Source organism: Ochotona princeps, chromosome 19, assembly GCF_030435755.1.
Source record: "Ochotona princeps isolate mOchPri1 chromosome 19, mOchPri1.hap1, whole genome shotgun sequence".
NCBI classification, from domain to species: domain Eukaryota; kingdom Metazoa; phylum Chordata; class Mammalia; order Lagomorpha; family Ochotonidae; genus Ochotona; species Ochotona princeps.
Window position 1 is genome coordinate 40,869,856 of NC_080850.1, and position 12,728 is coordinate 40,882,583.

Consider the following 12,728-nt stretch of genomic DNA (forward strand, 5'->3'; position numbering starts at 1 on the left):
TGGAATAAAGTACTGAAAATTACATCAGACAATAATCATTTGCTTGTTCCCCTACTTCCAACTTGAGATCAATTCTCCAATCTTGAGTCCACGGTTTTTTGTTTGTTTGGCTTGGCTTGGTTTTTATTTAAAAGGGAGGAAGAGTATTCTTATCTTTCTATCTTCTGGTTCACTTCCCAATTGCCTGCAGCCTTCTGGGCCAGCCCACACAGAAGGCTGGCACTCCTCTAGGTGTCCCTTTGGGTGGCAGGTACCTAAGCACTCCCAGCCACGGCCACTGCCTCCAGGGCACAGCAAGAAGCTGGATCACAGCACTCCAGCCAGTACTGACTTGGGAAACTGCCCCAAGCAGAAGCCTGACCTATCACCACAAAGCCTCTTTCCAACTCGGACTTCCAGCTCTCAGGAGCCCCAACACGCCCTGTGAAAGATCAGACCCTACATTCTGATTTCAAGCACGACTGAGAAGAAAATGTTGAAATACATCTGTCCTCTTTTCTCACATACAGAGCTGAATAAATTTCTAAATTTTTTTTGCTCCAAGCCACTAAAAAACTTAGATATTTAAAATTAAAACTGGGGCCCTGAGCGATGGTTCAATGGCTAAATCCTTTCCTTGCAAATGCCAGCATCCCACATGGGCACTGGCTCATGCCCCAGCTGCTCCACTTCCCTTCCAACTCCCTGCTGACGGCCTGGGAAAGCAGTGGGGGATGGCCCAAGACTTTGGGTCCCCATACCCATGAGGGAGACCAGGAAGAAGCTCCTGGCTTTGGACCAGCTCAGCTTCAGTCATTGTGGCCATTAGGGAAGTGAATGAGTGGTGGAAGACCTTTCTGTCTCTCCTTCTCTCTCTAAATTTGCCTTTCCAGTAAAAAGAAATCTTTTTTAAAAATAAGTTTAAAAAAATTTGAACTGTATTACAAATACATCTGATAAGTCATATAATTCAAAGTGCTTTTAAACATTTTTTTTTATACTTCAGAGTGAGTGAGTGAGACAAAAAGACAAAGAGAGAGAAAGAGAGACAGACAGAGAGCTTCCATCTGCTAACTCCCCAAATAGCTAGAGTTGGGCCAGTCTGAAGCCAGGAGCTTCTTCCGGGTCTCCCACATGGGTACAGGGATCCAAGAACTTGGGCCATCCTCTGTTGCTTTCCTAGGTCATTAGCAGGAAGCTGGTTAGGAAGTGGAGCAACCAGGAATAGAACCAGCATCCACAGAGCATGTCAGCGCCACAAGCAGAGGATTAGTCTGCTACCCCACCATGCCAGCCCCATTATCCATTATTTGAAACAAATCAAGGTATTTTTTACTCAGAAATCCACCAGCACTGTTTTAAATATTAGTTGAAATTTACCATAAGTAACCTGACTTGGCTATTACTAAATCCACAAGAATGTATACAAAATAAAAGTGAGTTTCTTCACCTGGATGTTTACCCTGAAACTCTGTATGGGAAACATCAAACTCAGAATGAATGAGTTTATGGAAGTGGGGGCAGCTATGATGCCAGCAGGGAAGATACGGCTAAGATAACCACTCTTGATCAGAAAAGGGGTGTGCCACATATGCAATTAAAAATTATTTTTTTTTTTAGAAAGGAAGATATACAGAGAGAAGGAGAGACAAAGATCTTTCATCCACTGGTTCACTTCCCCCAAATGGCCACAACAGGAAGCTGGATGGGAAGTGGAGCATCCAGAGCACGAAACGGCACCCATGTGGGATCCTGAAACTTGCAAGGTGAGGATTTAGCCATTGAGCCATCGCATCGGGCCTAAAACATGCAATTTGATGGTGATTTAATCAGACGCCTATCCTTTAGCACAGAGTAATACATAAGGCATAAGTCTCAGCCAAGTAACTGTACCTAAACATTCTATGACTAATTCCAAGTCTGATTAAGAAAATTGTAAAAGTAACTTCCCTTGGCATAGTGTAAATGAATGCTGGCTACCAGTCTGTTACAATTCTTTCCTTGAGGGTCTGGGGCTCACTACTTAGAGTGCTACTTGCTATCAGGAAAACTACTAACAAAAGTCATGGTTAGTAACTGTCATAATAAGAGCAGCTAAGTTGTACAGAGCTGGCCATGAGCGTCCACGGTGAGCACTTATCAGGAAGTGGCTATGGCTCCTGCTGAAGGTGGGCTTTCATGGACAGCTTGAGCTGCTTTCCAGAGGTGAAGCTAGAGAAGGGAGGGGGCACTGCAGAAGTGAGGTCCGGGGGACAACAGGCAGGCACTAGGGGGCGTTGCAGGAGTAAGGTCACCAGCATCAAATGGCAAACAGGCATTGGGACACAGCAGGAGTGAGGTAAGGGTGACAAAGGCAGGCAGGCTTTAGGGGTGCTGCAGGAGTGAGGTCATAGGCATCAAAGGGCGAGCAGGCATTAGGGGGAACTGTAGGAGATCATAGGAGACTAAGAAAGGAGTGAGGTCATGGGTGTCAATGGACCGACAGGCATTTGGACTCATTTGACACAATCTGTATTCCTTCTGAATATTACCTCTATTTTTTTTCCAATATTTTAAGTTAATACACTTAATTCATGATTGAATTCACTTATGCAGTGTAGTGTGTTTTTACTGTTTAAGTTAGAATAATGAAGTTCATTAACATTTTTTTGTAATGCAACATGCAGTTATTTTGACATAAATTGTTACTGAGTAGTCACCCTGTGTACAACGGATTCCAAAACTAATTCCTGGTGTCTGTCTGACATTTGGTACTTTGCTATCAGCAATTCCCTATTGTCTACCTATCCCCAATTCTATAGCCTCTGCTAAGTGTCCTTTTGAAGACTTCTTCAAGTTTAACTTCTGAATAGTCCATTTATAAGTTAAAAAAAAAAAATGCAGTGTTGATATTCCTGTGCCTGGTTTATGGAACTAAGTAATAATGTCCTGAAGTTTCAACCATATCGCAAATTTCCCCCTTTTTAAGGCAGAATAACATTCCCTTGTGTGCATGCTCCATTGTCCTTCTCCCTTCATTTACTGACAGTCTGATCCCAATGCCACCAATGCCACAATGAGCATGGGCATGCTATCTGTCACTTCCTTAACTACAGAGCTACCAGCAAGATGATGTGGCAACAAAAAGTGTGAATACTGGCTAGTATTAAGAAATGAGGTTGAAATGGTCTCCCTGTGCCAATTAATCCAGGCAGAGGAGCCCGTTTTAGACTACGCCACTGGGTGCCATCATGGGTTTTGGAGCAGAGGTTAAAGGGAGTAGAGTGCAGTGGTTACAACAGTGTGGGCTTCATTCTGAGCCCTGTCTTCCTAGCCATGGCGACTCTGTCCACTTTTCTGAGCTAACTGATTATCTATGTGCAACAGAGGTAACAACGCTTACCTCCTACAGTGTACAAAGTCATGCAACCTTCTTCATACGGCTAACATACTCAGTAAACACCAGCTGCTACTAGCCAGGAGGCTGGGTTCCAGTTACGAGGCCTAGAAGGAGCAGTTACAGGTGCAGGGGAATGGGGCAGGGTGGGGAGAGAAGAAATGAATATCCACTGGGACACTCCATTCAACAAGACTTTGGTAACTAACTGAAGTTTCAGAGGCTGAACTAGCTTTCTGGCTGTAAAAAGCTTGCAACCTCCATGGATTTCAACATGGAATGATCCTGCCAGTATACACTTGTTATAACACACTGTCTCCTCTCCCTCTTATTCTACAGTGAAGCAAAAGTTCCTTCTGAAACCGTTAACATATTAAGACTTAGTATCTTCATATTAGAACTTAATATCCCTTAAGATATTCACACTGACTCACAAATGGTTTCAGTACGCTTAGGAAGCATCACTTTAGAGGGAAAGACAAACTCCTTCCAACTAACAGACATTTACCAAAGCTCACCAAAGAGGTTCAGCAATGAGAGAACTCAGTTATAAGCCAGACTTTTTTTAATAGAACCTGGGCTCTGCTTGAGACCCAGTGTGAGTCTTCAGAAGCCCCATGGAAAACACATACTATGAAGAAAACCATGTGTGGATTTCAAAGGTTTCCCGCATCAAAATAGAACTTTCACCTTCCCTGCATTCCTTGTCCTTGTGCCGCTCCTCCTACACCCAGCTCCTGACATTTCAGAAGGGCAGATCCCAAACCAGACTTTCCCACCACAATGCAAAGTAAGGATTCTAGTATATGTTGAACTAAAGCCAACACATGAAATTTGCTTTTCCAAGTATTGGGCTGGAACGGGGGCTTGGGCCTCAATATGATTACACTTGGCTTTCTACAAACACCACCTTCCCAACACTCATGAATTCTGAGTTGTGACAATCCACCTAAACACCACAGAAGACTTTCCAGTCAGTGAATCTAGCAACTAGAGACACGAGGACTTCCAAGACTGGGTAAGCTGTTGTATAGAATGGAATCCTACTCTGTGCAACCACAACTAACGACTGCCTTTTCCAGCGAGTTTCGGACAAAGAGACCAAGCCTGGGAGTCTAATCTTGCCTCTGTCACTGCAGACACCTGTTCCCTGCACCTATAACATGGTGACAAGACCATCCCCACTACCTCTTCTTCGTGGAAATGAAAGTGTCTGCTAATTAAGTGCAAAGGAATTAGATTTTATTTGATGCTCCATCTTTATAAGTTTTCTTTCATCTTTATAAGTTTCAGTTTTCGCTTTTTATTTAAAAGGCAGAGATCTAGAACTCTTCCATCCCCTGGTCCATTCTCCAAATGTCTGTGATAGCCAGCGGTGGACCAGGCGGGAGCCAAGAGCTCCATCCGGAATGTTCGTGTGGAAAGCAGAGACACAAGTTCTGGAACCACCACCTCCCACCTCCCAGGACGTGAAGCAAGCTGGAAGGGAGGCTGGGACTAGAACGAGGCACCCCAACCCAGCACGTGGAGCCAAATGTCTACCCCTCAGAGTTCACCTTTTCCTGAGTGTGGATTAGTACGAAGTTAGAAATTTATTTTTGGGTGACAAAACAAAAACGATTGGGGTGGGCGTTCACCTAGAACAATTTTTTTCTCAGTCGTCTTTTATCTGTTGTAGTAAGTCCAGAGACTCGGTTTAGGTTCGCGAAGTCAACAGCACAAAGGGAGAGAACAACCAAACCGAAGCAGAGACCCGGGAAGGCTACACCGCCACAGCCTTGGAACGACAAACGAGAGCGCTACGTCCTTCCAAACCCAGTTTCAATCACAGCTGATGCACAGCCGAGCCTGCTTTCACCCAGTGACGAGGAACAAGGCTGTGAGGTACTCACAAAACACTACATGCACAACAGCTGATGGGAGGTGAAGTCGTCCCTACTCAAAGAACGCACCAACTTTTCAACAATTCGACCGGCTACCTCAACCCTGGGTGGATTACCCGGTTCCGCAGACTTGCTTTCAGTCACAGAGGTCTACCGCGGTGATGCAGCAAGGAGGCAACCACCGACCCATGCCTGGCTTTTTAAGAGAACGTCCCGTGAGGGAATCAGATTTTGCACATTCAGAAACACTTCCGAAACGCGGCGGAATCCAGGCCCTGCGTGGCAGGGAGCTAATCTCGTCATCCGAGTCTTGGAGCCCCGAGTTTCTAAAGCCAGGTCACCGTGCAAGTTTGTCTCTGTGCACGTGGATGCGACTTTCCGGTATGCAAGCTACCGACGGCGGGAGGTCTGCGAGGGGAGGGACACAGAAAGCCCAGCGCTGGTTCTCCACCACTCCGCCTCTCTCCTGGGTTGGGAAGGGAATGTGGGAAGGTAGCCCCCAGTCTCCAAACTCACACACAGCCGACACAGCCGCGTCTGGGAGGCTACCGAGCAGGGCACCGCGGGCAAGCGGGGAGAAGTGGGACACAGCCGCGACGCGAAGTCGCCGGGGAACTTGGACGCCGTCCCCGGGGAATCACAATTCCCGCCTCGCGCCTTCCCGGCAAATAACTCACATCCCCTAGAGGCATACAGGCCACGGGCCCTTCCAGTGCCCGCTGCGTGGGGGGGACACACAGGGAGAAAGCATTCCACACGACAGAGATACCGGCGCCCAAGACCGTCCTGGAAAAGTGGCAGAAAGCCGTTTTCCGCCCCGAAGGCGTCCGCCCGCGGGTGGCGGCGGGAGGGGGGGAGGTCCGGGGGCGCGCAATTCCGTCCTCCCGCCCGCGCGCTCGCGCCCCGGCCGGCGCGCGTACTCACGGGGCAGAGGCGACCCGGCCTTCCCTCTTCCCGAGCAGTCTCACAGGCTTGGCGTCGTCCACCTCAGGCTGGACTTCGGTCATCAGGGCCGGCTCCGGAGGGCGCCGTCAGCCCCGCGCGCCGGCTCCCCGGCTCCCTGCATCCGGGCCGGGCCGAGCTGGCGGAGGCCGTGGGCCGAGGCGCGTGGGGCGGGCGCGATTGGCCCGGGCCGGCAGAGCCCGGAGGGAGGGACAGGGGAGGGTCGGAGCTTAGTGACAGCCTCTTCCCCCAACCGCGCGGGCCAGCGGCCGAGGAGGAAACCTGTTGAACGAGTCTTTCGGGCCGAGGCAGCTAATTGGCCGGGTAGGTGAAGCCTCTGCCCACCCAGGCCCAGCCTGTGGGGAGCCCCGGCGGCGAGCGGGGGCGGCCTTCCTGCCGGGCCGGGAAGCCGGGGAGGGTTTTGAACGGAGCGGCGGGCTCGGTCGGCGCAGGAAACGGAGCCGGCCGCGTGGAGCTCAGCCGCGCCGCCTGGGCTGCACCTGGGCCTGAATTATTCACACGACGACGTGGTCGGCGCCGCGGCCGCCTCTGCGCGCTCTCACCGTGGCTGCGCTCAGGTTTTTAGGTAAAAGTCACAAAATAAGCGGAAACAGATGTAGTCGTTTGCAGTTGAAGACCTATTAAGCGCCTCAGTGCTGTGAGCCTCCGGGTGGAAAGTTCCCAGGCCTCCCCTCACGGGCCGTTCCCCTCAGCCCCGGGACTTTCTGTGCTGAGGTGAAGTTTTGCATTTTCGTGTAACACCGCTTGACGGACGGCATGTTCTAGATTCTAGGCGTCGCTATGAACACTGGCAGAGGGCCCTGTGTCGATGGCTTTCCAATTTACCTCAGGCCCACAAAGGAGCCTGACGTTGAGGATACCGGTTAAGGTGCCCGTGCTGGGCCCGAGTCCCTGGCATGCCCTGGCTCCAGCTAGCTGCCCACGCGGGCCTTGAAAGCCAGTGGTGCTAAGTTGTTGAGTCCCTGATTCCCAGGGGGGAGACAGGAGTTGAAATTCAGCTCCCAGCTGGCACCACTCAGACCCAGCTGTTAAGAGTTTTTGGAGCGGAGCTCAGTAGACACAAGAGCAATTCTGCTAGCCAGATAAAAAAAGATGTTTTAACGTAAGCATTGCTATAAAGCACCTGCAAACATATGAGTATATACATGTGAGTAAATGTGGGTGTGTGTGTCAAGCACCCACCCTTTAACCCCCAGAACTATGGAGATTCCAGTCCTTTCCAAGGTTTTCTCACTCCCTCTGGATTTGCTGGTTTCTGGCTTCAGTCAGAGTGTCCTTTTGTGGCCTGCTCCCTCCACCACTGATGCTTGTAATTCGCTTAGTAAAAGGAAAAAGTGTGCATGTATAATTCCTAAAGGGTTGGCCTAATCACTTCTCTTTCTGACCACTCACCTTCTCCTGGAGGTTGTAGGGGTGTAGGGGTGCGGGGTGTGGCTGGGAGACAGTAAGGGCTGCATCTCTGGGTGACCTGGGAGCCAGGAAGGGGGCTTCTTGGTGCCTGGAACTGGTGTCTTCCTGGGGGTATTGCTGAAGCCTTCATCTCTAGGTGGGATGCCGAGTGGACTTGAAATTTAAAGGGATTAAGAACCTCCCAAACTCAAGGTGGCGACTCCTCACATTGCAGATGTCCATTAAGACCCACTACTGAACTCTGTCACACTCAGTTTTTCCTTCAAAGTAATGTAAAATATACATAGTAGCGCTTACTGTTTTAGCCACTGGTAAAGATACAGTGTCATCCAGTACATTCTCAATGTTGTCTAGTCATAACCACTGTCTATATCCAACCCTTGTTTTAATCACATACAACACAATCTGCCATTAAGCATTTGCTCTTCCGTCATCCCAGCCCCACTGTCTATTTTAGAAAATCAACACTTTCTTTCTGTGCATAATTTCTTAAAGTCCATCTGTGTCTTAGAAGATTTTATTCCTTCTCTTGGCTGAATAATATTCCAGTATATAGGCCACGTGTTTTTATCTTGTCACCTGCTGACAGGTTATTTCCATCTTTTGTGTATGGTGAATGCTGCTGTGGGCTACACTCACACACAGGTATCTTCAAGTCAGTGTTTGCTATTCTGCTTGTATACTGGGGAACAGACTTGGTGGGCCATATGCTGTTCTCTGAAAAACCATGGGCAGGCTTTTTGAGGCAAGAAGAAAGGCAAGGATTCCGAGTAGCACCGGCCTGGGCTTACGCCCCAAAGAGAGCCTGGGAGTTTATTCTTGAGCGTATGACATGGAGAGTTCCACTGCTTGCTATTCAATAAGAGAAAGAGAGGAGGAGGAGTTTGGAGGGGAAGGTGGCTCTGAAGGAGCAAATGGCACATAATCCTTTAGTGGAGGGAATTGGGGAGGAGGAATAAGTTACCTTATTTTGTCTGATGGCCTTTGCTTAAGTTTAAAAGAAATGGCCACATAGCTGCCTTCATTGTTGCTTCTTGGGGCTAAGATGGAATGCCATATTTAAAGGATAGCAGCTACTGAGCAGTATGGGGACATTTTACTGCCATGTGAAAACACTGACATGTTATGCTTGAAATACATTTCCAGTGGCTTTATGATTTTATACCAATGAGATGTACAATACTTTTCTTCCTTCAAACCTCTAAGAAGCTAAAGTCTTTTTTCCTGATATGGAAGAGTTCTTACAGGCCCTTTCACCAGTGATTGAAGCAGCTTTAGTAGAAACATGCCTAACCCAACCTCAAGGAATCGGGCGCTAAGAATTCAAGCGGCTTAGCGTACTGGTCAGCTGTTGACCTCTTTTTAACATCGATCACGTGAGACACACCTGTCCATAGTCTCAGAGCAGAGTTCAGATAAGCTGAGCAACTTAAGTAGAAATTTGGCTACCACGTGTGATCCAAGTTAACTAGTTTAGAGCACATGACAGGATGATTATCCATTAGCCAATGTAAGTGCAGGTAAAGCCTTTCCACATGCCTGGGATTTGATGCATACGGGCTGATGAGATTTTGTGGAAAATGTTGATGTTGATGATGATGAAACTTGTAAGTTCTGTAACGCTTTAACAATGCATGATGTCTCATCATCAAAGAACACCAGGAAAACTAATCCCACCCTTCCTGTTTTCAATTGAGATCAATATCCAAAGGCAAAAATGGGAAAGACCTCAGTTTAGCTCCCAGTAATACTGAGAAACTCAATTCTAAGGAGTTTTTAAGAAGTTAAGAAGCATCACTTGAAGGGACATTTTTTTTTTTTGAATGATTTGTGCCAAATAGGGATGTTTTCTGATGATCGTAGCCTGTCAGTCTTGGGATAGGAATCTGTAGTAGTCTATGGATCTCGTACTGTGAAAGTTTTTGAAAATAAGATTAAAAATGCATCGATACAGTGGTTTTAAAACTAACACTTTCCAAACCAAGTGATAGGTTGTGAACTTTGAAATACTCTGTTTCTCTCCCTAGAGATAAAATAAGGCAAGAACTATGCTTGTCACCTGTGTTGGGAGAGATGGGTGAGATCCTCAGGCCTTAATGGTCCAGAGACCAGAGTGTGGCTGGAAAACATTGATATAAGCGAATCAGAGAAAAAATAGAAGCAATGAAAATCTCTTACAGTTCAGTACTTTTTAAACACTGAATGCTGCAGATCCCAACATGGGGCGTGGGAAGACTTCTGAGGTCACCCAGTGCAGTGGTTTCACAGCATGGCTGGGGAAGTTTGGACTCATGGGACACATGAGAGGAACACCTAGCACTTGAACTTGGGTCTTCTGATTCCAGTGCCTGCTTCTTGCACTCCTACTTCAGTCAGAACTCCCCTTTCATCTATCTGTGTTCTGGGAAGGAAAGTATTGCCACATAGCAAGCAAAATTTAAACATCAATCCCTTACCATAATTTTTCTGAGAAGAGTCTGAACTTGGCCAGAATTACAGTAGCCCCACGAGGCTGAAGACTTAGTTTGCTGACAAGAACCTTCAGATGTGAATACAGTGTTTACAGGGGAACAAATATTTGCATCTAGAACTATCTTTCATGGTTGCATGTTTGGTTATCTGTTGCCATGCAACTAACCAATTTAAACCATGGAGACTTAAAAACAATTATCTCCTGGTTTTGTAAGTGATTAGACTCAGTTGGGTGGTTGGCATCATGTGTGGTCTCAAGCCTTTGAAGTTAGCTGGAGCCCAGGAGTAAGGTCAGCTGAGGACTCGGCAGAGCCCATCACTCTTCCACTCTTGGGCCTAGGGCTTTAGCTGGGAAGTATGCAAGAAGTGAGGGTAGCTGAGCATTTCAGCAGCATCACGGGGTACTCCTCAGGGCCAACCCTGGCTTCCTTGGTGCTGTCATACAGCTGGCTTTTTCCAGACTGTGTGTCCCGTAATACTAAGTGCAATCTGTAAGGCTCTGTAAGAGTTAGCATTGGAGGTCAGGCAGCTTCCTGAGTGCTGTTTTATGTTTCTGAAAGGTGTGCCACTGAGCTGGTCCAGACTCATGAAGAATTGCACAAGATGCCAATACCAGGAACTGTTGTTCCCTAGGGGCTGTTGCTGGAGCTCAGCCCCCACATGGCAGATAACAGATTAGGAGCTGTGCCTGGAGATGCTTTGTGGTGGGGCTTGTGGGCAGATGCACACACGTCTCTGAATGCAGAAGGAGTAAAGCAAGGCGAAACTCACTGTTCTATCTCTTGCGGAAGAGATAGAATGATTTTGGAAGTAAGGACATAAATAATAGTTTGACTAGATAAGAGATATGCTTGAAGAAAATAAAACAGGAAAAGCTGGAGAGTGAGGATGGACTGTTTAGCAAACAGTGATCAAACAAGACTGAGAACTGACATTTCGGTTGAACTTGAAGGAGGACAAGAGGGAGGTCATGAGATGATCTGTGTACCAAGCCTCAGGGAGGAGGCAGGTCAAGACCCCAGGGCAGTCCTGAACTGGCTGTGTTCTAGGAAAGACAAAAAAGGTTCCTGTTTGCCACTCTGCCTGGGGTGTAAGGAGAGAGGTTTGCTGGGAGAAGGTTGGTGTGTCATGGAGATTATGTTTTCTCTTCCATGAAATCTAAAATGCAAAATTCAATCTTCTCAAACACTAACACCTTATCTGTTGTGCTTGCTACTCTAGTCGCAGCTTCTGGCTCATATTAGTTGCTCAGTAGAAACTTGGGAGTGAATGAATCCTTCTGTGGTAGTTTCTAACCATGCATTCTCAGCCATGCTGCTGTGCAGTTCTGACTGAGATGTTCTTTGTTGAATAACACTTGTGTTTTGTGTATTTGACTATGCAGGAGAATAAGAAAATAGTTCATGAAAAAAGAAATGAAAAAACAAAACAAAAAACAACCCTGTCCCCACCTCCGACTAAAAAAGAAACTCTTGGGCTCTTGTTTCTGTCACTTGTGGGCTAGCTGGATGAAGGTTCCCCAGCAGACTGGACAGGTCCCATGACTCCCAGCTGCCCTGCCTCTGAACCAAGTTCAGAAATCACTGTTTATAACCCACAGACAACACTTTAGAGTTATGGAATTTCTCTCTCTCTCTCTCCCTCTCTTTTAAAGAGAAACGGTCATACAGCTGCTTCCTCTCCTTGTTTTGGGAATCGATGCTCCCACCAACAGTAAGAAGACTGGTCTTTCTCTTCTCACCAGGGTTTGTCATGTTCTGTTTTTCTCCCTGTGAAATATTTTGACAACTCAGTCTGTGCATTGCAATGGACACATTGTTTGGAAACAGTTCATGGTTAGCTACTTTGAAGTAGGGTCTACACATTTCCTATTTTCTTTCTGTCACTTGTTCAATTGTGTGCATTTTAAAAATATTCTCATTTGTTTCATTCTTATATACTTTCACTTTGATTTTCTATTTTGCAATTCCTGTTTGTCTTTCATTATCCTAAATAATTTTTCTCTGTGTCATACGCTTCAGTTTTAAGAAATAATTCACAAGAAAAAAGTTAGCAAATAATAAACAAGTAAGAAGTGAATCAACAAGATTCTTCAAATAAACTTTTTCTATATTCTTCTCAAGCGGTTATAGATTTACTTTACTTTTACTTTTTGATTGAATCTTGCACATAGGCGCTTGGTTGAAACAAGATGTGTGCTTCCATCCTTCCATCTTTACTTCCTCCTTCCCTTTCATCCCTCTTTCCTTCCTTCCTTCCTTCTTTCCTTCTAGGAAGCATTTTTTTTTTTGGAGTATCTTTTAAGTATCATGCCATATTTTTGGTGGTGGAGACTTAAAACAATAAATAAGGACAATGACTGCTACAAATTTGTATCCTGGTAGGAGAGAAGGTCAACAAACAGGTATTACAGAGTGTACATTCACAGAACCTCTTCAAAAACGATCATGTGCTTATCTCAGGAGCAGACACTTGATGCCAAGTACCATCATGGTATCAAACGGAAAGGAGGGGAAGGGGAAGGGAATGGCCATTCATAGCTTCTTGTTCTTCTGTTTCGGGTCATACAGAGCCTCCGTGCCCACCCCCGACTGCAAACACCCACACATCTGCACAATTCTTAGAAAAGGCCCTAGGCTGGGAGT

The 12,728-nt window shown here is 46.7% G+C and overlaps 1 protein-coding gene across 2 annotated transcripts in view; it reads right to left on the reverse strand.

Annotated features, from left to right (window-relative positions):
• GRAMD2B (GRAM domain containing 2B) overlaps positions 1-12,728 on the reverse strand; it is a 98,287-nt gene that overhangs the window by 55,676 nt on the left and 29,883 nt on the right. Inside the window, exon 1 of one of the 2 annotated variants that reach the window (XM_004586368.3) lies at positions 6,163-6,566. The exons of the other annotated variant lie outside the window; for it this stretch is intronic. Coding sequence (XP_004586425.2) covers positions 6,163-6,245 — 83 coding nt within the window. The 5' untranslated portion in view covers positions 6,246-6,566. Of the gene's footprint in view, positions 1-6,162; positions 6,567-12,728 lie in introns of those variants that run through there. 2 annotated transcript variants of the gene reach the window in all.